The 26,800-nt window shown below is 40.6% G+C and overlaps 1 protein-coding gene and 1 pseudogene across 2 annotated transcripts in view; one reads left to right on the forward strand and one right to left on the reverse strand.

The window, feature by feature from the left end:
• The first annotated feature begins 11,628 nt into the window (after window positions 1–11,628).
• Bbs4 (Bardet-Biedl syndrome 4) overlaps window positions 11,629–26,800 on the forward strand; it is a 38,678-nt gene continuing 23,506 nt past the window's right edge. The window contains exons 1-5 of one of the 2 annotated variants that reach the window (XM_075965688.1): window positions 11,629–11,998; window positions 22,111–22,153; window positions 23,569–23,648; window positions 25,181–25,244; window positions 26,525–26,636. In XM_075965688.1, the coding sequence (XP_075821803.1) occupies window positions 11,786–11,998; window positions 22,111–22,153; window positions 23,569–23,648; window positions 25,181–25,244; window positions 26,525–26,636 (512 nt within the window). In that variant the 5' untranslated portion in view covers window positions 11,629–11,785. Of the gene's footprint in view, window positions 11,999–12,041; window positions 12,261–22,110; window positions 22,154–23,568; window positions 23,649–25,180; window positions 25,245–26,524; window positions 26,637–26,800 lie in introns of those variants that run through there. The other variant, XM_075965689.1, reaches the window with a different exon arrangement.
• LOC142845977 (small ribosomal subunit protein eS19 pseudogene) lies at window positions 16,969–17,473 on the reverse strand (annotated as a pseudogene).

A 26,800-nucleotide genomic window follows, 5' to 3' on the forward strand; every position in this document is an offset into this window, starting at 1 on the left:
CTAGGGAAACCCTGTCTCAAACAAACTAAAAACCTTATGTAGCCCAGGTGAGTCTTGAGTCTAGAACTTAGGTAACCAAGGATGGCCTTGAACTGCTGATCATCCTGCCTCTGTCTCTCAAGTGCTAGAATGACAGGCAGGTACCACTAAACCCAGTTTAGCATTTGATCTCAGCATTTATCCCTGCAACTGTAGAGTTTGGTAGTTTTGAATTTTGGGTTTTTTGTTTGCTTTTTCAGGGGTGTTGTTTGTTTTCCTGTTTTTTTTTTGTTTGTTTGTTTTTGTATTACCTCAGAGTCTCAGCACTATAGCCCAGGCTGACCTCCAATTTAAAACTTTTCCTCCTGCCTCCTGGGTGCTGGGATTACAGGTGTGTACTACCACACCTATCACCTTGGGTTTTTTTGTTTTTTGTTTTTTTTGTTTTTTGTTTTTCGAGACAGGGTTTCTATGTGGTTTTGGAGCCTGTCCTGGAACTAGCTCTTGTAGACCAGGCAGGCCTCAAACTCACAGAGATCCGCCTGCCTCTGCCTCCCAAGTGCTGGGATTAAAGGCGTGCGCCACCACCGCCCAGCTTTTGTTTTTTGTTTTTTTTTTTAAATAGGAAATCTTGGCTCCTTCAGAAATGAAAAATGTGGACTGTTAAGATTTCTTTTTCCATTTTTCTTTGGGGAAGTTAGTATATAAAGAATGTACATTGTTTTTCAAGTTAAACTAGCCCACCTAATAGCCTAGAAGCCCTCAATTGAAAGTCAATTCTAAGAATAAAAGAAACTTTGACATTTTCTCGGTACATGTGTGTCGTCTGTGTGTGTGTGTGTGTGTGTTTGAGAGATAGAGAGACCTACTATCTTTCTCAAGCATTTAATGAGGAGTAATACTGCTTTCTTGGACAAAATTTGGTTGGGGCCATGGGTGGTTTTCACTGTAGTTGCCAAGTTATAAAACAGTCTTCATTTTGGTACTTAGCATCTCTGACAATGCATCCATCCATGAGGGATTCAGGGATCTCAAACTCAAATGTATACCTAATTGTGTAAATAGGGTACATTACTCCCACTCGAGCTGAATTCTAAGAATACTGTCAGGAGTTCATAGTTTCCATGCTTGCCTGATTCTACATTCTTTTATGTTGGTTTTTTAAAATTAGGAATATTGTGGGGATCAAAATTAATGGGCAAAATAAATCCTTTTATAAAACAAATCATAAGTATTTAACTTAAGTTTCCTATTAGGACAAAACACCATGACCAAGGCAACATACAAGAGAAAGTGTTTAATTGGGCTTACAGTTTCAGATGGTTAGAGCTCATGACGGCTGAGGGTTCACATCTTGATCCTCAAGTAGGAGGCAGAGGGAGTACACTGGGAATGATGACATGAGATTTTTGGAATGGAATAGCCTGCCCTGAGTGACATACCTCCTCCAAGGCACATGTCTCCTAATCCTTCCCAAACAGTTCCACCCACGGGGCCAAATATTGAAATAATGAGCCTATGTGAATCATTATCGTCTAAATCACCAGTTACCTTTCCCATTTCAGTGAAAATGGATAGTCATCCCCATTAGTTAAATTGCTTCAATACAGCATTGGGCACTGGAGGTTCAACAGTCCACTGAAGGGGTCTGTCAATTTGTGTGAAGCTGTTCACCAAGGTTGTTCATGCAAATAGGTGGCCCTGTAACCCAGCCAGTTACCAAGTGGAGTCACATCTGGCCACTTGACACTATTCAGATAGCCTTAGCAAAGTACCTGCTGGGCCTTAAAGACTTCTAATATTAGGTTTTTCTAGGAACTCGGCAAATTTTTTGTTGTAAACTTCAGATAAATCCAGCAATTTCTCATATTTAGGAGCCACCCTATTTTAATGAGTTAAGAAGTAATAGGACCTTATATTTTCAGACCCTTCAAAGATTGCCAATCCTGACATGATGACATTGTCTCTATATGCATAAAGTAACATTTCCTGAGGACTACTTTGTGCCTTAACTAGCACCTATAAAGTGTTCCTCACTGACTACACCTGTATGAAAGTGGCTCATTAACTTGGCAAGCTCCTTGTAGTCTGCCAGAAAAGGCAAAAAGTCAAGATTTCTTTATACAGAATAAAACAGTGCTGTACAAGTCACATCAATAGCTTTTTGAGTCTTATGCTGTGGAGATCCAGCTCTCTGGAGGAGTTGGTTCAGACAGAGATTCACAAATTTATCCTAAAACTTTAAGGGACCCTATCAACAGATGAATACTGTAGCTTGCTGCTGCTACTGTTGGTACCACTCCTTGGGGTGTAATATAAAATAATGCCTTGCCATTACAGATGACCTTGTGGGCTTACTTGGGCAGCAGACATTCTAATGAGGTGCTCCAAAGTCGTCAAGTACATTCTCAGATCATTTATAACTTCATTGCTGCTATTCCTGGTATGAATGATGTTTGCTTATTAATAAATTCCTATCACATATCTTGGCTTGTGGTTCATTTCTACCTGTATAAGACAAATATAATTTTAATAGAAAAATATGACCTAAATTTTCACATGATTTGGAAAAGATGTACTCTCAACATTTTACTTAGTGAGAGGCAGGATCTTGCTATAATTACATATAGGTCCAGGCTGGCCTCTTTAGTTGCAACCCTCTTGGTGCTGGGGTTTTAGGTTTGTCCCACTATTCCCTGTCTAGGGAGTGATTTGGAATACTAAAGATCATGACGATAAACACCAGAGAATATGCTTCGAGAAGGGTGGTAATCCTGTTCTCTATGCCTTCTCCCTCCCAGAATTTGTTATTTTGTCTAGCTTGCAATAAGGCCAACAAAATAAGTAGTTTAAAGAACTTCGTGATGTATTGTAAAAATCAAATGAGTAATGTCAGTGCCTCACAGTGACCAAATGTTAGCATACTAACTCATGGGATCAGATGGTTGGTTCCAGGAAACTGCTTCGTAGATTGCAAATGCTGTTTATTTAGAGGACACTGAATGTGTCTTTAAGATAAATTTCATAATCTGGGGCCTTGCCCTAAATAGATGAGAGCCCACAAATCACACTGAAGAAAACAACTGGAAACACATGCTCCTGAAATAGGACTTCCATATCATCATGTGTTTAACTGGTTATACTGTACACATCTTATGTTTAGTTGAATATTTTAAGAACTGTACAAGTGTAATCAAAAATTATGCAGGAGAATACTACTAAGCTCTCTTTAAAGTCATATTTGAGGCCCCTTTCCAGTGCTCTCTTGCTGGCTTTAGCCACTCAAGATCAGTCCTGAGCTTCATATAAATAGGTCATATGTACTTGGGTGGCTAATTTATAATGCCTTAAAGATTCTTTAAATTAATGTTAGATCATTCTGTGTAGTACATATTATACATAATACAAGTTTCTCAAATTTCCTACTAATAACTTGTTTCCTATTAGGGGCAACATGAGTTTTTAATTTTTTAAAGTCATCATGTGTATGGGTGTTTTGCCTGAATATAGGTCTCTATTTTTGGAAGGCTCTGTATCCCCTAGAACTAGAGTTATAGATGGCTGTAAGCCTCCATGTGGATAATGGGTCCTCTTGCAAGAGCAGCCAGTGCTCTTAACCAATGAACCATCTCTGCAGCCGGTACTATGATGTTTTTAGATACATGCTTTCTTTTCTCCTGGTTAAGTATCTAGTAGTAAAGCATTGCTGGGTCACATGGTCACTTTATATATAAGGTAATAAACTGTCCTATACAAAAGGTCCATCATTTTGTATGCCTATGAGTGATGTATGCAATCTCTAGTTTCTCCATATCTAAACATTTCCTGTTGTCAGTGGTTTGTTTTTGAGACAGGAGTTTGTGTAGCTCAGGCTGGACTTGAATTTAAGATGCTCCTACCTCAGCCTCCTGAGCACAAGGATTATAAGGACGCAACACCACATCTGCTCTATCACTGTTTACTTTTATACTAGTAGCCATCTTAGTGGGTAGGAAATTTATGTAATTTTAATTTCTGTTATTTTCCCTTGGTGATACATACTCCATTTTCAAGGTTGGAATGTAGCTGTGTTGAGTGCTTGCCTAGGCTGTGTGAAATACCTAGGATCTGGGATGAAAGATGTGACAATTATTATTTTACATTATTGGGCATTAAACCTGCCCTTGTGCATGGTAGACCTACTTTTTATTTCATTTTATTTATTTTGACACAGGGTCTTGTTATTTTGCCCAGCTGGCTTCAAATCTCTGGGCTCAAATGATCTTCCTATTTCAGCCCCTGCTGTTTCTGAGACTGAAGCCTCTGTGCTACGGTGTCCAGCTTGTAATTTTATATTTTGACTTTTATACATTTTGTGCTTTATGATTTTATGAGTTCAGTGTCATAATTGAACTCATAATCCAGCATGTTTTCTGCTGAAAATTTAACGATGATCCATCTCAAGTTAATTGTTTAAACTTTTATGGTGCTTTACATTTAGGTGATCCAAAGCTCGAGGTTGATTTCTGTTAAGAGAACCACATTTTTTTTCAACATGGACATTCAGTTCCAGCAGCTTATTTAAAGGGTTTCTATCTCCCATTAGCTCTAGGTTGGCATTTAGGTTGAAACTCAGGTTGAAAATCTTGATAGGTTGCATTAAAATCAGGTCAGTTTAGGAAGAATATTTTATTAGGGATGAGTTCAACTCTGTCTATGAACATGGTATATATCTTGCCATTTATGTTTTTGTTTACTTTTTTTCTGCTTGTGTTTTGAGGTAGGGTCTCAAGTAACCCATGTTGGCCCTGAATTTACTATATGTAACTAGAAATTACTGTGAATGCCTCAAGTACTGGGGTTGCAGGCATGTGTGCCGTGCTTAGCTATTTAGGATTTCTTAATTTTTTTTCTAATAGTGCTTTGTAGTTTCCCTTAGTTTTTGCTCTTGGGTATTTGAAAATAATACATACACACACACGCATTCCATTTAGTTTTTTTTTATTTTGTTTTTAGACAGGATCTCATGCTTGTAGCACAAGCTATCCTTGAACTCAAGTTTTCCTGCCTCAACCACTTGAGTACTATTGTTACAGATGTAAGTGGCCATGCCAGGCTGATTTTTATTTTAAAACTACTAATTTTTAAATGCCATTTTTAGTTTTGCTGTTATAAAGAAATAAAACTGATCTTACATATTGATCTTGAAGCCATTTACTAAACCTATTAGTTCTAAAAATAGCTCAGTGGGTTACAAATATGCAAAATCACTTCTGCAAATGATGTTTTTACTTTTGTTTTTTCATATTTTTATTTTGCCTGTGTAGGAGCATACATGCCACAATACATGTGTGGAGATCAGAGGACAATGTTCTTTTCTTCCACCTTGCTGAGGTAGTGCCTGTTGTTTCTGATGTTGGCTGCCTGACTCTATGTTAGATAACCCACCACTTTTAACTTTTTACAAGGGAATTGAACTCAGGTTGTCAGGTTTGTTGCAGCAGCAGTTTTTATCTTCTGGACAATCTCTATGTTCCCCCTTTGGGTTGTATGCTTATTTTGTTTTGCCCTTCCATCCTGGTGCTAAAATCTAGTACAGTGCTAGAAAAATGTCACAGTGACTTTCTGGTTCTGTTCCCAGAATCAGAGATAAGGATTTTTTATTTTTTTATTTCATTTTGGAGACAGGATTTCTCTTTGGAGCCTGTCCTGGAACTACCTCTTGTAGACTAGGCTAGCCTTGAACACATAGAGATCCGCTTGCCTCTGCCTCCAGAGTGCTGGGATTAAAGACATGCCCCACCATCCAGCATAGAGGTATTTTATTGGGTTTTTATTAAGTATGATTTAGTGGTAAGTTTTTTGTTGTCGTTGTTGTTTTGTTTTGTTGTTTTATTTTTCAAGACAGTGTTTCTCTGTATAACAGCCATAGCTGTCCTTTAACTAGCTTTCTACAAAGGCTGACCTCGAATGCAGAGACCTGCCTGCCTCTGCCTCCCAAGTGCTGGGATTAAAGTTGTGCGCCACCACTGCCCAGTTCTAGTGGTAAATTTTTTTAAATACATGTACCTTACAAACCTGTAGGAGTTCATTTCTTTCTGTATTTTACTGAGCATTTTTATTAGGAAACATTGCTAAATTTTATCAGATGCTTTTCTGATTCTAAGTGTCATAGAGTTTTGTAGTGTGAAGAATTAAGAGACTTTAACAAACTATACCACGGGCTAAATACAGTTCAAGGGCTTTGTACATTAAACCCTTGAGCTATTTTTAAAAGTTTAAGCTGCAGGCTGTACTCTAGTTACTGTCCAGTCTCCTGCCTGCCTATCTGCAGGCCAGTATAGTCTATTTAAAGGGAGGGTTAAGATGACTCAGCAGGTAAAGTGGTGCATGCTGCTGAATCTGATGGCCTGAGTTCCATCCCCAAGACACACAGGGTAGGAAAGAATCAGTTTCGGCAAGTTGTCTTCTCACATCCACACACATCATGTACAGGCTTCTCCTAGTGAAGAGATAAATGTCATTTTTAAAAATGGAGGGGGAAAGGTTTCAGAAGGGGAGAGGAAGAAGAGCCGCAGAAACATGCATTGTAAAGCTTAAAGTACTCTTGCTACTAAGCCTGGCAGTGGTGGCACACACCTCTGATCCCAGCAGAGTCAAGTAGGTGGACTTCTGAGGTCGAGGCCAGCCTGGTCTACAGAGTGAATTCCAAGATAGCCAGGGCTACTCAGAGAAACCCTGTGTTGAAAAACCAAAACCAAACAAAAAAACAGTACTCTTTGTTCCCTCTCACTCTACAGTAACACTGCCCAAGGTGATGGGAATATACATTGTACTTAAAAATATGGTAGCTAAATGATGGTTATTGAACACTTAGATGTGGCTAGTATAAATGGAATTTTATTTTCAGTGAATTTATAATTTAAAAACCTAATATGTTCTGTATGGGTCTGTGTAGAACTAGAAATCACATATATATGTGTGTGTTGTATATGGTACTTTAATACTTTAATGATTTATTTGCTTTTTATATATCTATAAACTTTAGAGTACGTACTATTATTCTTCCTGGTTTCCAGTAAACCTAAGGTTTCATCTGATCTAATTTCTCAAGTCTGAATGCCAGGGATTAAACCACACTCACTAGGCAGTTGCTCTACCAGTAAATTGTACATCCAGCCCTCCACTCTCCTTTCTCTAGAAATGAATTCTCTGACTTTTCATTGGTGGAAGAATGTATTTCCCTTTTTTTCTTTGTGAGGGCTGTTTTATTTGGATACAGAATTGTTATATTCTGTTTGGGACAGGGTCTCGTGTAGCCCAGGCTGGCCTCAGATTTTCTGTGTATTAAGGATAATCTTCTGATCCTCCTGTCGCCTCCTCCCAAGTGATTATTTTATGGGTATAGAATTCTCATTCCATGCTGACCTTGTATTCTTTTGGGACTTTAAAGAAGTCATTTAATTGTACTCTGCCCTTGGGTGTTTTGCTCAAGTTTTTACTACCTGTATTCCCCTCCTCCCACGGTTGCAGTTTTGCTGTAGTAGTTTAGCCAGTTGCCTGCGATACATCTAGCTAAGTTGTTTTGTTTGGTTTTCAAAAAGATCTTTGTTTTGTTTTTCAAGACAGGGTTTCTCTGTGTAACAGCCCTGGCTGGCCTTGAACTCAGAGATCAGCCTGTCTCTGTTCGTCCAAGGAAGTGGTGAGACTCCATATGGGTTCTGAGAATTGAACCTGGGTCCTTTGCAAGAACAAGTGCTCTTAACTACTGAGCCAACTCTCCCACCCTAAAATTGTTTTGAGATTTATATATTTTATGTGTTATGAGTGTTTTGCTTGCACTTAACATTCTTGCACCACATATGTACCTGGTGCTTTATGATGATCAGAAGAGGATCCCTGGAACTAGAATTATGAACAGTTGTGAACCACCATGTGGGTGCTAGGAACCAACCCTAGGTCCTCTGCAAGAACAAGTGCTATGGGCTGAGCGATGGTGGCGCACACCTTTAATCCCAGCACATGGGAGGCAGAGGCAGGTGGATCTTGTGAGATTGAGGCCGGCCTGGTCTACAGATTGAGTTCCAGGACAGTCAGGGCTACCAAAGAAACCCTGTCTCAACAAACTATATTGTATACATATAAACAAAAACGAATGCTCTTAACCACTAAGCCATGTCTCTAGCATGTTTTTATTTTATGTGTTTGTATACGTGCATTACAGAAGCCAGAATGGGTGTCAGATTCCATGTAACTGAGTTGCAGGCAGTTGACAGTTGCTGGGAACTGAATTCCAGCCCTCTGAAAGAGCCACGAGTGCTCTTAACTAATGAGCCACCTCTCTGGGCCCACTAATTTTTTTTGGTTGTTTGTTTTCGAGATAGGTTTTTTTCTGTGAAACAGTCCTTGCTGTCCTAGAACTCACTCTGTAGACCAGGCTGACCTCAAACTCACTGAAATCCACCTGCTTCTGCTTCCCAAGTCCTGGGATTAAAGGTGTGCACCACCACTGCCCAGTCTGGTAATTTTTATTTTTAACCAACAAATGGAAGCTTATCATATTTTTCTTTCTTTTCCCTATATAACCTGCAGCTGCTTATGTTTTTACATGTCCAGGAATTTTTACAAGCTAGATAGTATATCTTACAGTAGCATCTCGCTTTGATTCATTTCAACTGTCCTTGGTGATGGACGTTTGGAGATGTCTAGTATTTTTGTCTTATAAGCAAAGCACTGTCTGCTTCGGCTACATTCTCCACTGACTACAGTCATTTGTACTATCATGAAGAGGCAATATTCCATGAAAGATTTTGAAAAATATGAATACTTAGTACTTAGTGTGCTTTTAAAGGGGCATTTTCCTACAATGTTGACAGTTAATGGTGTGGGTTCTGGGAAGCCTGAGATGCTAGAGAGATGCCTAGCAGGTGGCTTCAGAACAAAGTTGGCTGAGAACCTTAAAGTCCAGAAATTAAATACTCCACATAGAGAAATGTAGCTGCAGCTTCTTTAGACTTACACTGGAGAGATGGACGTTATGATGCTTAATACCTCTCCTGCCATCATTAAACAAATGAAGGAATAGTGATTGTTCATAATTCATCCCACAGCTACATAATTTGAACATTCTGATGAAAAGAGCCGCTCTGATGGGAGTTTGCCAAGGGAAACGAAGATGTGCTTGTGACACACTAAACATGCTCTAAGGAATTCCTAGGATTTTTCTTTGAGATATTCTAATTACCTAACTGAAACACTATGTTTGATGCAAACAATTTGAGAAACAAATGCCCTTTTTAAAAATGAAAATGGTAGCCCTTGCAATAAAAAAAGGGGGGGGGTTCTATCTTCTTCCTAAAGTCTGGGGTCAAAGAGAGATGGGTAACATGGGCCAGTGGGTAACAATGTTTGCTGCCAAGCCCAATGACCTGAATTCCATCCTCCAGACTGACAGTGGAAGGAGAGAACTGACTTCCAAGAATTGTTCTCTGACCACTACATAGGTGCCATAGTATATGCACCCCCTCCTCATGATAAATAAATGTAAAACATATAATAAAGGCTTCTGCATACTAAAGAATATTATCCTCACAGGGTCCCTTCAAAGGAGGTTTATGTACTGGGGAGCAAGATCATTAACTTGCTACTAACATCCTTAAAGCTCTCCACCTTAGTAACTGGCTGAACAATTCACCCAATTTGCTTTTTGTTTTTGAGACAGGGTTTCCATGTATAGTTTTGGCTGTACATAATTTGTTTTCGCGGTTAGAAACCTGACAGTATTCCTTTAACATGAATCTCTTTCCCTCATTCACCAACATTAATTTTTATGATCATAGATTTACTCTAGATATTTCCTACATTTCTTTAATGTCTTATATAGACTAGACAGGCCTATCTTGGGTGATCCTCCTGCCTCTGCCTCCTAAATGCTGTGCCACTGTGACCAGCCTGTTTGTTTTGGAAAAAAGGTCTTACCATATAGCCACGCCTAGCTTGGAACTCACGTGTAGCCCACAGTAGCCTCAGATTCATGGCAGTCCTCTGGTTTTCAGCCTTCTCAGGGCTAAGATTGCCAGGCCTGTTTTTCCTCCTCTTTTATTTTTATCTGTTTACTACTATTTTTTGAGAGAGCCTTTCATATAGCCAGGCAGGCCGCCCTGGAGCTCACTATGTTATTAAGGCTGTTCATGAATTTCTGGTCTTTCTGCAGCCTCTCCAGTGCCAGGGTCACAAGTGTGTGCCACTAAGCACCCGCTTTTCTATTCTTTTGTACCATCTCTTCTATCCAAGGAAACTAATCTCTCTTAGATTATCAATTCTTGACATTATTCTTTTTTGAAACAGGGTCTCACTATTTTGCCTTGGCTATTCTAGAACTCCCTACTATAGACCAGGCTGGCCTCAAACTCATAAAAATCCACCTGCCTTTACCTCCCAAAGTGCTGGGATTAAATGCTTGCCACTGCACCCTGCTAATTCTTGGCATTCTTAATTAATTCTCCACTCAGTAGTTAACAAGAACTCTTGAACTGTTCATTCTTAGCAAGCCATTCCTTACTCAAAACTCTAGTGCCTTCCCACTGCCCTTTATAATAGACTCCCTCACATGGCCTTGGCAGGTCTAATGGCCTTGGTGGGTCTACCCTACTGGACTGTACAACCTCCTCAACCACGGGAACCAACACTTCCTCATTTTTTTCTTTTCCAGCTGTAATGTCCTTTGTGCTGCAAACTAGCCAAGCTTTTTCCATCCTCAGGGTCTTGGCACAATTTCTTTCTCTGCCTTAGAATTCTTCCCTGGTCTGCATGCTTCCTCAGCCTGTTTCCTCCAGCTAATAATGCCTTATTCTTTAGATGTAATTTAAAATATCAACCTAGAAGAAGCTTGCCTTGCTAGTTTAGGTGGAAGCCCCTGGTTATTTTCTCCTATTGTTCTATATTTCTTTCTTAGCAGTTCTCACAACCCGAATGCTATGTGATACATTTTGTTAATTTTATCTTTATTACTGGCATAGATAATACGTGCATATAGTGTAAAATTAAAAGTTGTATTAAGTCTACCTCTGTTCTTTGCATCTCTGCTACCCAGTTCTCTTCCCTAGAGGTAACCACTTTTAGTATCTGAATATTCTTCCAAAAATATTTTCTAATAAATAACTGTGTGCATATTCTTTATTTTTGCTTTCTCTTTATTAACATAAATACTATATGCATTTTTTGCACGTTGTCATTATCTATTAGTGTACCTTGGCAATTCTTATCATGTAAATAGTTGCCTCTTTTCATATGCTACATAATATGAACTTCTTATAATTTATTTAATTTCTACTGTTGGGTATTTAGGTTGTTTCTCAAGCTTTGGTTTATTCCAAACAATGACACATTGGATAACTTTGTATGTAAAGCCATGTTTCATGTCTATACGTATAGAATAAATTCCTATAATTGAAACAATTTGGTTAAAGGTTATGTGTATTTTTAATTTTTTTTTAGTTGCTAAACGCCTGTTGAGAGCTTGACCAATTTGTTTCCACTGGTGAAGAAAGCATGTTTTCCTCACAAATATGTCGGTGACAAATTTTGTTGTCAACGTGAGGTAGATCAAATCTCTTGGAAACATACCCTTGCATATTCCTCTTCCTGGTAGTTTTATTTTCGTATGTTTAGGAGCTACTTGTATTTATTGAGTGAACTGTTTTCTTCATAAACTTTGCTTCGTTATCTAATATCTGACTGACATGTTACACTCTAAAGTCATCCAGACCGGTGCAGAGATCATGTCTGACCTCCGGCTGCGAGTTCCCTCACCTTTTTCTTCCGAGCTATGCCATCTGTGGTCACGTCACTCTATGGAGACGCCAGGAGTTTACTAACCTCACCGCCGCTGCCTTCCTCTCGGCAACCTACTTCCTGGCTCGGGTTCCTCCTTCCTTCCCCGGTTTACGACTTCCGGCTCTGCTGGCTGTCGGGGAAACGGTTGGCTTCCGGTCGCGCAGCGGTGGGCGGAGCCAAGATGGCTGAGGAGAAATTTAGGATGGTAAGCGCTGTGGTTCTGCGGGACAGTGACCGCCTCAGGGCGGGGCCCGGCTGGGCCGTGAGGCCGGGCGGGGAGCCGAGGCCGGGCGAGGCGGACGCCGAGGCGCTCGACGTGGCCGTGGGGGATGCGACGCGGCCAGGTCGCGCTCCCCGCCAGGCTGGGCGAGTGCCAGGCTGTTTAGCGCTTGGTCTGTATCGGGACTGCTGCTCCGCTCGGGCAGAAGAGAGCGATTTTCACTGGTGATGGCTGTTTTTCCTGCTCTGTAGGTTTTTTTTTTGTTTTTCCTGGGGAGGGCGTACGCACCTTCGCTAGACAGTTTTTGATAACCGTGGATTCGAAATTTGATAGGACGGAGCCCGTGAGCTCTCAGCGCTCCTGCCCTCTCACTGCGACTGGCCCTTGTTTCCCCTTGTGGTCATGTTTTGGAAATGAGCTCTTTCAGAACTCAGCTGTTTAAATTAAGCTTTGGTTAATTTCACAGACAGCCTACGTGAATTCAGGCTGACCCAGTAGTAGTTGGCGTTTTGCATCCCTGTACATCTCTCATGTCCTTGCTTGTTTGTGCGGGTCTTGTATGTACATAGTATTTGCTAGTTAGTCCAGGCTGCTTTCGGATTTACCACAATCCTACGGCCTTCATCTCCCTAGTGAGGGGATTACAGGAGTACATCATCACTCCCAGCTGAATTTTTTAATTGACTCATAATAATTGTACGTTTATGAGATATAGTATGATGATACGTCAGTTCATGCGTACTGTGTGTAATGGTAATTAGCATTTCTATTTTAGTATTTCTTCTTTGCGGGTTTGGAACCTTTAAACTCCTTTCCCCCCTAGTTCTTTATAACTATAAATTGTGACCAGTAGCCATCCCTACGCTGTGCTGCGGGTCATAAGCATTTATTCCTCCTATCTGTCGGCATTTGGTTCCTATTATTGAACTTTCTCCCACTCCATCTTTTCCCTTTCCCCACTTCTTGTTCTGCTACTTTGCTAACCTCTTGTTCCACTCTATTTTTCCATGAAATCAACTTTTTAAAAGCTTCCATAGAGGAGCAAGAACGTGCCTTGGCTTTATCTGCTTGGCATATTTTACTTGGCTTAACTTTCCCCACGCTGCTGCAGATTAGACCTCATCTTTTTTCTGACTAAGTGATATATTTACCCATTTGTTTGTATCCGTTGCTGGGCTCCTCCACTGATTCTCTGCTTTCATACTATGAACAGTGCTGCAGTGATTGTGTTTTCTTCAGGTCTGTCCTCAGTCGTAGGCAGGCTGGATCATAGGGATGTTTTGTTTTGAGATAGGGTCTTCTTGCATATCCCAAGCTGCCATTCCCTTGTCTCAGTACCAAGATGCTGGTAATGTAAATATGTACCTCTGGACCACTAGGCAAGGGCTGATAATTCTATTTTTAGTTTTTTGGCAGTAGGGTTTTTTTTTGTTGGTTTTTGTTTTTTAAAGGAAGATGTTCATAATTGAATTAAATTTCTGAGAAATCCCAAATATAAAGCCTTCTCCCTTACTTTACTGTTGGGTTTCAAACTTTGCCCTGCACTCCTGCACTAATAGAATTATTTCAGTTTTTTTTATATTGTTATTTGAAAAACACCTTGGAAAATATAGACTAAATTAGCTGCCTCTGGTTGACAGTTTTATAATGTAGTGTTGTCTCAGGTAGAACCCTCTGCTGTTTGCTCTTTTATTTGCAGGGTAATCACAGCAGTCTGTATTCAGAAAACTCAATACAGAGAAGGAAGCTCAGTGCATAAGCTAAAAATTAAAATAGCATGATTAGTGTTATTAGGTTTAAGGTATTGGCACCACTGTCGTGAGTGAAGATCCTGGGACATGGATTTAAGCCAATAGAAAGTCTTTATTAGCTGGCTGGCCGGCAACTACACTAGATGTTCAAGATTCCATTGTAGCACCAAGCCTTTCATAGGGAGAGCATTTAAGCACAAAAGCCATACTCTGGTTAACACACTTCAGTCAACAAGAACAGTGAGATGGAAGCAGAACTACAGAAGTCAGAAAGGAAGCTTAGTACATTTAGAGACTTTCCTTCAATGAATTAGGTCTGTTTTCAGGTAGTGTTGTCTGTGTGCTGAGTTTTATGGCTTGAATGGTACTTTCATCATGGAGTCAGTTATGCTAAGACCTCAGGGCCTACTAAGGTCTAGAGGCCTATTACAACCATCAGAGAAATGCATAATGTACACAATCATAAATATGAGAGAGGAAGAGTATTTCAATTCCACAGTACTGCTGTACCATACCTTTTTACTGTTTTTGAGAAAGGGTCTAAGTTAGCATGTGGCCCTGGCTGGCCTGGGACTTGCTGTATAGCCTGGAACTAGCCGTCAACTGCCTGAGATCTGCCTGCCTCTGACTCTCATGTGTAGTGCTTAGATCAAAGGTGTGTGCCACTGCACTTAGCATGTATATTATTGCTGCAGGAGATAAGTGTGTAACAGACCTTGAACTTAATTTCTTTGATTGCAGAAATTGTGCTGTATGTTTGAGTCTAATTGTATTGAAAGAGAATGGCTTTAGTTTTGAAATGACTTTTATGTTTGATCCTTCAGTTACTTATTTTCATTGTTATGTTTACTGCTAGAAGTTTTCCCTTTTTTGTGTGGCAATTTCTTATTTTCAGTGCATGGAAACTAGAATTTCAGGAGGGTGTTTTTGTTACTGTTTTTTGAGATGGGGTCTCATTCTGTAGCTTTGGTTGGCCTGGAGTTAGATAATGTAGACCAGGCTGGCCTCAAACTCACAGAGATAATCCTGTCTCCACTTCCCAAGTGCTGGGATTATCTATTCATTTTTAAAGTGATCTTTAAAAACTTTCTAGAGGCTAGAGAGTTCGCTCAGTGGTTAGAGCACTTGCTTGAGAATCCTCTTGAAAAAGATCCAGGTTGGGTTCCTAGCACCCACATGGTGGTGTTTGTTTTGTGACAAAGGAAAACATACGTAGATCTGTAGGGAGATGCTGTCTATTTGGAAGAAAGGAGCTCGAGGTGTAACATCCTGGTGTGGTACTTACCTAGCACATATGAGCCTGAGTACACCAAGACAAAAACTAGAACTACCACAGACAAAACAGTTATTAAAAACAAAAATAAAAACCCACACTTTCCCCACCATAGTCCTAGCCTTGCAGTGCTGCCATGGTTAACAGTTGTCCTAGGATACACCTGCAAGTTAATTGCCGGGTCGTCGCTTGTGTACATCTTCAGCTTAGTAGTTTATGGGAAACTTAAGGTGTTTATCATACTTATGCTTCTACCAACAGTTCTTTAAAATTTTGCAGTTATGGTAGATATGAAATTATGCCTTACTGTTATATTAATTTTCATTGTCCTGATTATTGGGTAGAAAATCATTGGCTATCCCTTCCTGAGGTATAATGATTCTTTGTATTGCTTATTTTTGTGCTTTTCTGTTTTCCTGATTATTTTGTATTTAGTTTCTGCTGCTAATCTTTTGTTATATGGGGATTTTGTAATGCAAATTCATTCCCTTAATTTTTTGTTCATTTCTGAGGAGAAAATGAGCCTTAGACCCAGTTTCTTCTCCTATATACACAATATGACAAGTTGCTTCCTATACCAGATGTATGTGTGGAGTTTTCCTTGCACACCATACAAGGGAGCGGTTCTGCAGGAGCAGCAGATAGCAGCTGGATGTCCACTTAAACCGAATTCTGTACTGACAGTACCATGTGTCTGGAGCTCAGCCTCCAGGATTGCCCCCTTCCCATGCCAGTTGAGCTGCAGCTTGTTGGTTTGCTTCTAAGCAGCTGGCAATTTAATTCAAGATGCTTATTTGTTGGTTTATTATAAAGGATTCTGATGGAGAGATATATAGGACAAGGTATGGGTAGGAGAAGGAACTCAGAGTTTCCAGCCATGTCTTCTCCAGCTTTTCACCTGTGAACTTCCATGTGTTATCTCTGCAGAAACTCTAAAATTTGTCCTTTGGGATTTTTATGGGTACTTCACTGTATAAGAATGATTGCTGGGTTGAAGAGATGGCTTGGTGGTTAAGAGCACTTGTTCTTGAAGAGAATCCAGGTTAAATTCCCAGCATATAACTGATATAACAAAAGCGTTTCTTTTGCAGGTATTTGAGTGCATGTTCTCAGTATGTGTGTTTACATATGTGTGGGCTTATGTCTGTGGTGGGTGAGTGTGCACATGATGCATGTGAAGGCCCAAAGGTATGGTATCCAGGTGTCTTTCCCTGTTGCTCTTTGTTTCTATTTATTAGGACAAGGTCTCTTATTTGAACCTAGATTGTACCAAACAGCTAGTCTAGCTAGCCAGCTTTCTTAGAGGATCTTGTTTCTGCCTGCCATGCCTACCTAACTTCTGTGTGGGTTCTGGGGATCACTATTCCGGTTTTCACACTTTCAGGGCAAGCATTTTTTCCATGAGGCATCTCGCAGCACTAATGAAAACTTTTTATAGAGGGTGGGTAGAATTTAAAAATCCCATTGCTGTCTGTTAGTAAGCTTCGATATAGCATGTAAAGATCTCATCACTTGTATCAGTTTTTTTGCTCAAAGAGCAATGTTGGGTACAACAGTTGCATGGGTGACTAGTCTTCCATAATCCACAGTCATTTCTATGAGCATCTTGGGTGCTGATGTACACCTTCCCACCTCTGATGACCTTGGCTGGGGCTGAGTGCTGGTTAGCTTGACTTGTGCCCAAGGGAAGCAGCGCTGAAGTTTTGCCTGCTGTGCTACCTGTTAGAGCTGCCTCTGATTCTAGCAGGCTCTGGGTCAGCAATGTGGCACTTACTTTTCCATTATTAGACTGTTGAAAGGATTCTGGCCTGAATGAACCAGCTCCACCTGCAGTCTATTTTCTCGCAGGGGAGAAATGGACACCACATACTCTGTCCACCTCTGAAACAAGCTTAATATTTTTTTTAGTTCTACTTTTTTTTTCTTTTTTATGAATGAGGCAATTTATTAACCCAGCATCCTTTGTTCTAATGCTTCTTGTTGGCAGCTGCCACCTGTCCGGCAATGCTGTCCAGATCTCTCTGTCCCTGACGTGTTAACTTGCGGCCCCCATCCTGGTCCTTTTCCACCATTTTCAGTCCCTCCAGGACTTGGAGAACGCAGCAGGCCACACTCTTGGAGCCTCTGCTGAAGTGGCTGGGCCTGACACCATTTCTCTGCCATCCTCCATAGATCTTGGTCATGGAGCCAACCCCGGCACCACCACGCAGGTACAGGTGCCGTGCTGTAGAAGCAGCTCGCGTGTAGAACCAGTTCTCATCATAGGGGGCAAGCTCTTTATGTTTGGCCAGCTTGACTGTGTCCACCCATTCGGGGACTTTCAGCTTCCCGGACTTTTTGAGGAAGGCTGCCAGAGCTCTGACGAACTCCTGCTGGTTAACGTCTTTTACAGTAACTCCAGGCATCGTGTGGCCTCCGCGCTGCTAGCCAGGGGAAAGGCTACTTTTTTTTTTTTCTTAAGTCATTGATGCATTCTGTGAATTTTTGCTTGGGATTTAAAAGTTCCCTGGCACCACATTTTTTTGTTGTTAATTTTTTCACTAATAACTCTTTTTTTTTTTTTTTTTTTTTTGGTTTTTCGAGACAGGGTTTCTCTGTGGTTTTTGGAGCCTGTCCTGGAACTAGCTCTTGTAGACCAGGCTGGTCTCGAACTCACAGAGATCCGCCTGCCTCTGCCTCCCGAGTGCTGGGATTAAAGGCGTGCGCCACCACCGCCCGGCCACTAATAACTCTTGTCAACACAAGTCTTGCCACTTTTGCCTTATAATGTCCTGGACAGAACCCATTCTTTGTTTTTTCTCTCATTCCTATTTGAATGCTTTAGTATCTTACAAACTAAATATATGTATATGGCTATTAAAGTACATCTTCCAGGGCTTCTCCTACTTCATAAAGATCTTATCCAACCGTGGGATTCAATAAAACCACAAAAGCCCCATGCCAGTCCTGAGTACCTGCTGAAATAAATATTTTTTAAAATGCTTTACAGGCTTGTGGGTTCCAGTGATTGAACTCAGGTTGTCAGGCTTGTGAGGCAAAAGCTTTTACCTGCTAGTCATCTCACTAGTCCTTTCTTTAAAAGTTTTTTATATTTACGTGTATGTGTGTGTGTACACAGTAGTACACATGCAGAGGTCAGAGGACCTCCTACCATGTGGATCCTGGGGGTTGAACTCAAGTTGCTAGACTTTCTGAGCCATCTTGTAGTGCTTTTGGACCCCAGTAGACTGGACATCAAAGCCTGCCTTTCTCATGCCTAATCCCTCAGTAATGTCTGTCCCTCTATTTTCTTCCAGGAGCCTCAGCCTGTAATAGCCAAGTGTCCCTAATGACTCACTCATGAGAGCCAGTCCATCAGAAGCTTTATTTCCCTTGTATTGCCTTAATGTTCTGCAGCCTTTGGCTCAAGGGAGAATGGGTAGTTGTTTTACTAAGTTTTTCTGCTTGCATGGCACTTGGACTGATCACTTCACCCCCATGTCTGTAGTCTCTGGCTATAAGAAACTCTTTCATTTTCTGTTTAAAAGTCTTCCTCCAGTCCAAGAGTTCAGATGGCAGAATATTCCCTAATTACCATAGTTTCCTCTTCAGGGCCATGATTCAGGCCTCTGATTGCACACTGAATCATGGACTTTTCCCCCTTCCTCTATCTTGAAGGTCAGACTTGAGGAGCATCTTCTCACTTCTGTGTTCCTCTTCTACACTCCAGTTCTTCCCAATGGTTCCAAGTTCTTGGATCCTAGACAGAGAGCTTCAGATCTGACTTGTATTCTTTCCCTTGTATCCTGTCAGCTGTAAGACCTGGCAAGGTAGCATCTCCATCTTACCCTCCCCCTTTACTGCTAGATCAGAGGCTGATGTAGAGGACAGCCCTGCCTTTTGTTTACATAGGCAAGTTCTTTGGGGCAGAGAGCTGAGCCTCAGTTGCATATCTTCTTGCCCACACTAAAGTCTGTACAATAGCTGCTACACCCTGTTTAAGGTCTACTTTCAGAGACTGCAGTGTATTCTCTAGTATATCAGTGCTTGGAAACATCCTCAAATGTACATGGTGGTCACCCTTTATTAAAGAAGCTTGCCGCGCCATATTATATACTGTATACTGGGATTCCTCCCTAAGGACACTTCAGTCTTAGATGGTGTGGCTTTAATCAGATGTCATATCACCCATTGCAGGACACGTGTAACTGCCTGCAACGAGACATACTATGCCATTCTATCTAGGGAAGATAGCCATGTCAGGATTGGCTCTGTTCCACTCTAAGACAGATCAGCCTCAGTTAACATGTCTCCTCACCCTCATCATAGGGACCATGCAACCACCCCTCCTCCCTACTCCTCTTTGGTTCTCTTGGACCCTGTTTGGGTACCAGTTATGTTGTGCAACTTTTCTTGGGGGCGATATGAACAAACATTTGTCCTCCCTAAGGGTAGGTTACTTAAAACAAGCCAAAGAAATGATTCTCCGACTAGTTGGTGAACCAGAAAGTTTGTGTGGGGTTACTATGATAACATAGGTGACCTAAAGGCAGCTACATCGCAGAAAAGCCCACCCTAGCACTGGTGATGACTTCCCAAGCCTGCACTCCTGCACAGCTTCACTAAGCCTGACCCGACTGTCTCCCCAGCAGTTATTTACTGCGTTGATGATCCTGTGTGTGTAAATCCTGAGCTTCGTGAGAACAGGAAGTTTTTTCAACTCTTTGAGTCTGGTAAGACTCCCTCCTTCCTCCAGGAGGAAGTAGCCACATGGCATCTTCCTTTTGTGAGTACTGAAGACATTTAGGATGCAGACTTAATTTCTGCATGCTGTAGGAATCATCAGATCCTTCAATACCCATTGCTATCTGCCTGTTTATTCTATTGTTTTTGGTTTTGCCTGTTTATTGTTTTTAATTTTGTGCTTCTGCCTTGTACATACCACAAGCTACACTTTTTCTTTGTGTAACGAGTTGCTGAGAATACTCACATGCTTTTACCAGTTCATTTGCTCATTTCACTCCCTCTTTCATTCTGTGATTGTTTTTTTTATTTCCTAATGTAATTTCTTTAAAAGCATAAGAGTCTATAAACTGAAATTCTGAGTCTTCCACACTTGCCTATTATTATTGTTGTTGTTGTTATTATTATTATTATTGGAACTGAGAATTAAACCTGGATCTCATCCATGCTAGCCATGTACTGCATCACTTCATGACACCCTAGCCCTTTAGAATTTGTTGAGCTAGGGCAGGATTTCAGTGGGAGTTACTTAGTATACTGTTTTTTATTGCCCTTGCCTTACTTTTTTGTTGTTGTTGCTTTTATTGTTTTAGGGCTTTTTTTTTAAACAAAAGATTACATGTATGGGGGTTTTACCTGAATATGTGTGAGTGTACCATGTGCCTGATGCCCACAGAGCCCAAAAGGGGCATTGGATTCCCTGGAACTGGAGCTACAGACTGTTGTGAGCCACCACGTGGGTGCTGGGACTTGAACCTGGGTCCTCTGTAAAAATAGTCAATGCTTTTAACAGCTGAGCCGTTGTCTCCAGTTCTGTTGTTTTGTTTTTTGAAACAGGGTTTGCCCGTGTATCTATGGTTAGCCTCAAACTGTAGATCATCCTTTCTCAGCCTTCTAAGTGATGGGATTATAGGCATGCATCACCATGCTTGGCTTGGTCAGCCTTTCCTCATGATATATCTGAGTATGGAGTTTCTTTTGCCGGTTATGGAGATGCAACTTAGTAGTATAGATTGAAGAGGTAGAGATAGGAGAGTCATGAGTTTTAGGCCAGCCTACACTGTACGTTTTCAAAATTTTTTTGTTTTGCGACTGGAGAGATGGCTCAGTGGTTAAGATTGTTGCTTTTGCAGAGGACCAAGGTTCCATTCTCAGCACCCATGTGGTGGCTCACAACCATCCATGACTAATTCCAGGGGATCCAATGCCTCTTCTGACCTCTGTGGGTACCAAACACAGACACAGTAAACAAACATGCAGGCAAAACATTCATACACATAAAATAAAGAAATATTTTTAAAAGTTTCTTTTATTTCTGAAAAATTACAGCCAGTATTTTCCTCCTTATATTAAGGCATATAAATCTTTCTGTTGTTCTCATTTTTGTTTTGAGACAGATTATCACTATATGGCCCTGGCTGTCCTAGGTAGATTGATAGTCTTTAACTCTGAGATCCTCCTGGCCCTGCCTTCCTAAGTACTTAGATTAAAGGTGTGTGCTACTACAACTGGCCCATATCATGGAGTATAATGTATAAAATTAGGGATCTGATATAAGAAAAACCCATTTAAAGATTTTCTAATAAGTTACAGGGTCTGTTGGTACACTGTCGTCATGTCCAGCGTCTTCCTCTATTGCTCTCCACCTTATTTTTTCAGACGGAGTCTCTCACTGCACTTGGAGTACTGATTTGGCTAGGCTGGCTGGCCAGTGAACTCCAAGGGTCTATTTGATTCTGTTTCCCAGCACACATGCCTCCGCACTCAGCTTTTACTCAGCTACTGAGCACTAGAACGTGGGTCTTCATACTTGTGCTAAAGGTACTTTACTGACTGAGCTGTCTACCTTTTATCAAACAGAGATCATGAACTGGTGAGCTGGCTTAGTGGATAAAATGGCTTGTTATCAAGCCTGACAAGAGACATCCGTGAACGGAATAAAAGACTCTTAAAGGATGTCCCTTTTGCACGTGCACATGAGTACACACACACACACACACACACGCAATATGAAAAACATTTTCTGGTTTGGTTTCTTAGAAGTAGAACATTAAATATACTTTATGAGGTATCTATCAGTTTAGTGTATTAATATGAGTATATTTTATACATTGTAATTTTGGTAAGTTATAAATGCACATATAATATGTATTATGCATTATGAGCAAGTTGGATAGCCAAAGAATAATGTGGTAATTTAAGTCATAATCAAAGTGCCTCTTTTTATATGTCTCTTCGTTTAATGGATTGATTACATGGCTGGTGAGTTACTGATCATTCTTGTTATATGAATGTGCTTTTAATTAGCAATACATGGGCTGCTTTAACACACATAACTTCTTTCATTTCAGAAAACTCAGGTTCCTGAATCTCAAAAACCCAGACCAAAAAAAGGTCTGTATGTAATATTTATATAATATATATATATATATATGTACCTGTTTCTTTGTCTTATTGATTCTATTATATATATAGCAGAGCTTTGTAAAGCATGTTAGGAAATGGTTCAACCCTTACACAATATCTAGGTTTTATTTTATTCAGTTAGATTTATTAGTGACCTGTAATATACTTAAATGTTCTTTGGGTAATATGTCAGTGTACACTAATTTTTATTTGCGTAATAAGCATTCAATTCTTTTTTTTATAATTTATTTAACTTTACTTTATGTGCATTAATGTGAAGGTGTCATATAGGATACCCTGAAACTGGAGTTACAGACAGTTGTGAGCTGCCATGTGGGTGCTGGGAGGAACGGGCAGTGCTCTTAACCACTGAGCCATCTCTCCAGCCCCCTAAGCATTCAATTCTTTTTTTTTTAAAGATTTATTTATTTATTATGTATACAACATTCCTTCCATGTATGTTTGTATGCCAGAAGAGGGCACCAGATCTCATTATAGATGGTTGTGAGCCACCATGTGGTTGCTGGGAATTGAACTCAGGACCTCTGGAAGAGCAATCAGTGCTCTTAACCTCTGAGCCATCTCTCCAGCCCCCAGCATTCAATTCTTGTACAAACCAGAACTTCACTAACTTTATGCATATGTTAAATAAGTGTGCCATTTAATTTTATTTAAAAAGTTTTTTTTTCCTTTGTTAATTTCCTGAGGGAAAAATCCATGTCCTATTTATCTTCAAGACTGACTCAAATTCACTGTGCAGCTCAAGCTGGTCTTGAACTTAAAATACTTCTTTCTCAGCCTTCTGAGTAGCTGAGATTTATGAAATTCAGTTGTAATTATGCAAGTGTCTGACATAATTATTAATATTTTATACCATTTCTGGATATGAGAATCATTCTGCTGTTACCTCATTTAATAACCAAATGATTGAGCTAGTTAGTAGGGCTAGTTAGTATGTGCTGTGATTGTTAGTCCAGTATGTATTTTACCCTTTCTCTAGAGTCAGACCCATGGGTCAGTTGACCACAGGCCTAGAAGATGACTGTATGTCAACCAAGAATTAGTCCAAGGGTCAGCAAAATGGATCAGTGAGTTAAGGGACCTGCTGCCACTCTGATAGTCCAGATTCAATCCATAGGACCCACATGGTGGAAGGAGAGAACCAACATCTCCAATATTGTCCTCTGACTTCTGTATATACAGAAGTATACATACAGCTGTGGAACATGTGTACCCATGGAGAGGCACAAAATAAATATAATTCAGAAAACAAGATATTTACATATTCCATGAAGAATTTAACATGGTATCATAATTATTTATGGTTAATTTAGACATGATATGCTAAGGGAGAAGACCTAACACTGATTATATTGTTTGTTATGTCAAAAAATACTTTCTAGCTCCAGAGTTTCCTATTGTGGAGAAACAGAACTGGCTGATCCATCTCCACTATATCCGGAAGGATTATGAAGCATGCAAGGTGAGGGACTGCAGCAATGGAAGGGATGAGAGGCAGACTGGGCCAGCAGTGTCCGCAGCACAGCGTGGCAGTGAATGTCTTGAATTTGCACCCCCTACCTTCCTGCTTTAAATTTCATTATTTTAAATAATAGTTTATCTATCAACCTTGACTTTAATCTTATCTCTTTTTTAGTATGTTTCTGTATAGCAAATAGGACCAGGTTCCTACCTGCTTAAAGCTATCACAAATTTCCTAAATGCTCAGGCCCTTTAGTATGACATTTTCAGTCCTTCTCTTTCTGACCCTCTCTTTTCCTTCAGCTTTTCTTTTTTCTTTCTTTCTTTCTTTTTTTTTTTTTTTTTTTTTTGATTTTCAAGACAGGGTTTCTCCATAGCTTTTTTTGGTTCCTGTCCTGGAACTAGCTCTTGTAGACCAGGCTGGCCTCGAACTCACAGAGATCTGCCTGCCTCTGCCTCCCGAGTGCTGGGATTAAAGGCGTGCACCACCACCGCCCAGCACTCCTTCAGCTTTTCTTCCACCCCTTGCCAACACACAGTTTGAAACTTCACTTTGGAAAGCCTTCCTTAATTCTCTGAGTTGGAATCAGATGCTGTCTTTTGAGCTCCTACAGCACCCTAGCCGAGTCCATGTGATTTGCTGATCTGCAATGGTACTAGCTTCACTAATCAGATTTGAAATAGGGGTTGAGAAAGTTTTTCTGTCATGAACCAGATAGTAGCTTAATTAAATTTTTTTTAAAGATATGGTCTCACTTTGTATCCCTGGCTAACCGGGATCTTCCTAAGTAGACCAGGCTGTCCTCGAACTCACCTCGAAGATTCACCTGCTTCTGCCTCCTGAGTGCTGGGATTAAAAGTGTGTTTGCCTTCACGCTAGCCCAAGACAGTAATGTAGACTTTACAGTCACTGTGGTCGTCATCTCATATTTGTCATCGTTTCGATGGTTTTGTTTGAAACAGGGTTTCATGTAGCCCAGATTAGTTTCAAACTCAGTAGTTAGTAGGGTATGATTTCTTGATCTTGTCTTCACCTCCTGAGTTCTGGGATTGTAGGCATGTGCCACGATTCATGGCTCCTTTTTAAAATAATGCAAAAACAGAAAACTTAAAACATTTTTAAATATATGTGTGCAGATGTTTGCCTACATGTATGTCTGTGCACCACATGCAAGCAGTGCTGGAGGAGGCCAGAACATGGCATCAGGTACTGGAGTTACAGACAGTCATGAGCTGCCTTTTAGGTGCTGGTAATTGAACCTCAGTCCTTTGGAAGAGCAACACGTTCCCTTACTGCTGAGCTGTCTTTTCAGCCCTAAAAGTATTCTAAATGAGGGATATACAGAAATATGCCAAGAGCCCTTGGATTGCTAGCCTCATTCTAAAATAAGTGATGGTAAGAAAAACAAAACTCTTGAAGGAGCTACCTGACTAGTCAGTATTAGTATCCTAGGTATCTCGTCCATGCCCTTGCCTATTTCTACTATTTTCTTGGCAACACTTAATCACTACTCAAGTGTTCTTTTCTTTTAGGCTTTGATTAAAGAACAGCTTCAGGAGACTCAGGGATTGTGTGAATATGCGATCTATGTCCAAGGTAAGACATATTGTTTCTTTCCTTACTGAAAAAATATATTTAGTCTAGGTTCTTTTTTTTTTTCATTTATTTATTATGTATACAATCTTCTGCCTGTGTGTATGCCTGCAGGCCAGAAGAGGGCACCATACCCCATTACAGATGGTTGTGAGCCACTGTGTGGTTGCTGGGAATTGAACTCAGGACCTTTGGAAGAGCAGGCAATGCTCTTAACCTCTGAGCCATCTCTCCAGCCCTAGTCTAGGTTCTTGGGAAATAAAACAACCAAGCAACTTAGGAAATACTTAAATTCAGATACTGTCTCACAAAAGTATTCACTATCCTTTGAAATTTGAACACAGTTCTGTGTGTGTGTGCACATGCACCTGGAGCATGACACCAGGGAATATTTTTTTTAAGATTTATTTATTTATTTATTATGTATGCAGTGTTCTGCCTGCATGCACACCTGCAGGCCAGAAGAGGGTATCAGATCTCATTAGAAATGGTTGTGAGCCACCATGTGATTGCTGAGAATTGAACTCAAGACCTCTGGAAGAACAGCCAGTGCTATTATCCTGACCCATCTCTCCAGCCCAAATGTTTTTTATTTTTAAATATATGTTAAAATTATTGTTTGACATATTTGACTGTTTTGCCTACATGTATGTCTACCTACATTTTCATGCCTGATGCCTGTAGAGGCCAGTAGAGAGCATTGGGTCTCCTGGAACTGGAATTACAGATGATTGTGAGCCACCATGTGGATACTGGGAATTGAATTGAACTCTAGTCTTCTGCAAGAGTAACAAATACACTTAACAAATTGAGCCACTGCCAGCCCTTCAAAGTATTATTATTATTATTATTATTATTATTATTATTTTGGTTTTCTGAGACAAAGTTTCTCTATATAACAGTCCTGGCTGTCCTGGACCTCACTCTGGAGACCAGACTGGCCTCAAACTCAGAGATCCGCCTGCCTCTGCCTCCCAAGTCCTGGGATTAAAGGCGTGTGCCACCACCAACCACCCAGCCAAAATATTATGAAGAATTTCTGTGATTTGCAAAAAGATCAGTTATCTGGGTAAGATGCTGGGAGCAAGGGCAGGTGGAAGTTAGCTCATTACAGGGTTACCTTACTGACACTTTGCTCGCTTCTGCTCATTTGGTGATAAGTTATTCAAAGTTATTCAACCCTTTCTCTGATGTGGAATCTTTCCTCCTGCTCCAGTTATTCTGATGCCAGCCTCTTCATCCAAGAATGTGGTTTATTTTCTGTATTTTCTTTTGCTTGGCAGCACTGATTTTCCGCCTGGAAGGAAATATCCAAGAATCCCTAGAACTCTTTCAGACGTGTGCTGTTCTCAGCCCTCAGTGTGCTGATAATCTCAAACAGGTGGCCAGATCTTTGTGAGTATTGGAGCAACCACAGAGGACCACATAAAATGCTTTCTCCTGGGCTAGGCAGTGGTGGTGTACGCCTTTTATCCCAGCATTGAAGAGACAGAGGCAGGTGGATCTCTGTGAGTTCGAGGCCAGCCTGGTCTACAGAGTGAGTTCCAGAACAGAGAAAC

This window comes from Microtus pennsylvanicus, chromosome 3 (genome assembly GCF_037038515.1).
Source record: "Microtus pennsylvanicus isolate mMicPen1 chromosome 3, mMicPen1.hap1, whole genome shotgun sequence".
Classification (NCBI taxonomy): domain Eukaryota; kingdom Metazoa; phylum Chordata; class Mammalia; order Rodentia; family Cricetidae; genus Microtus; species Microtus pennsylvanicus.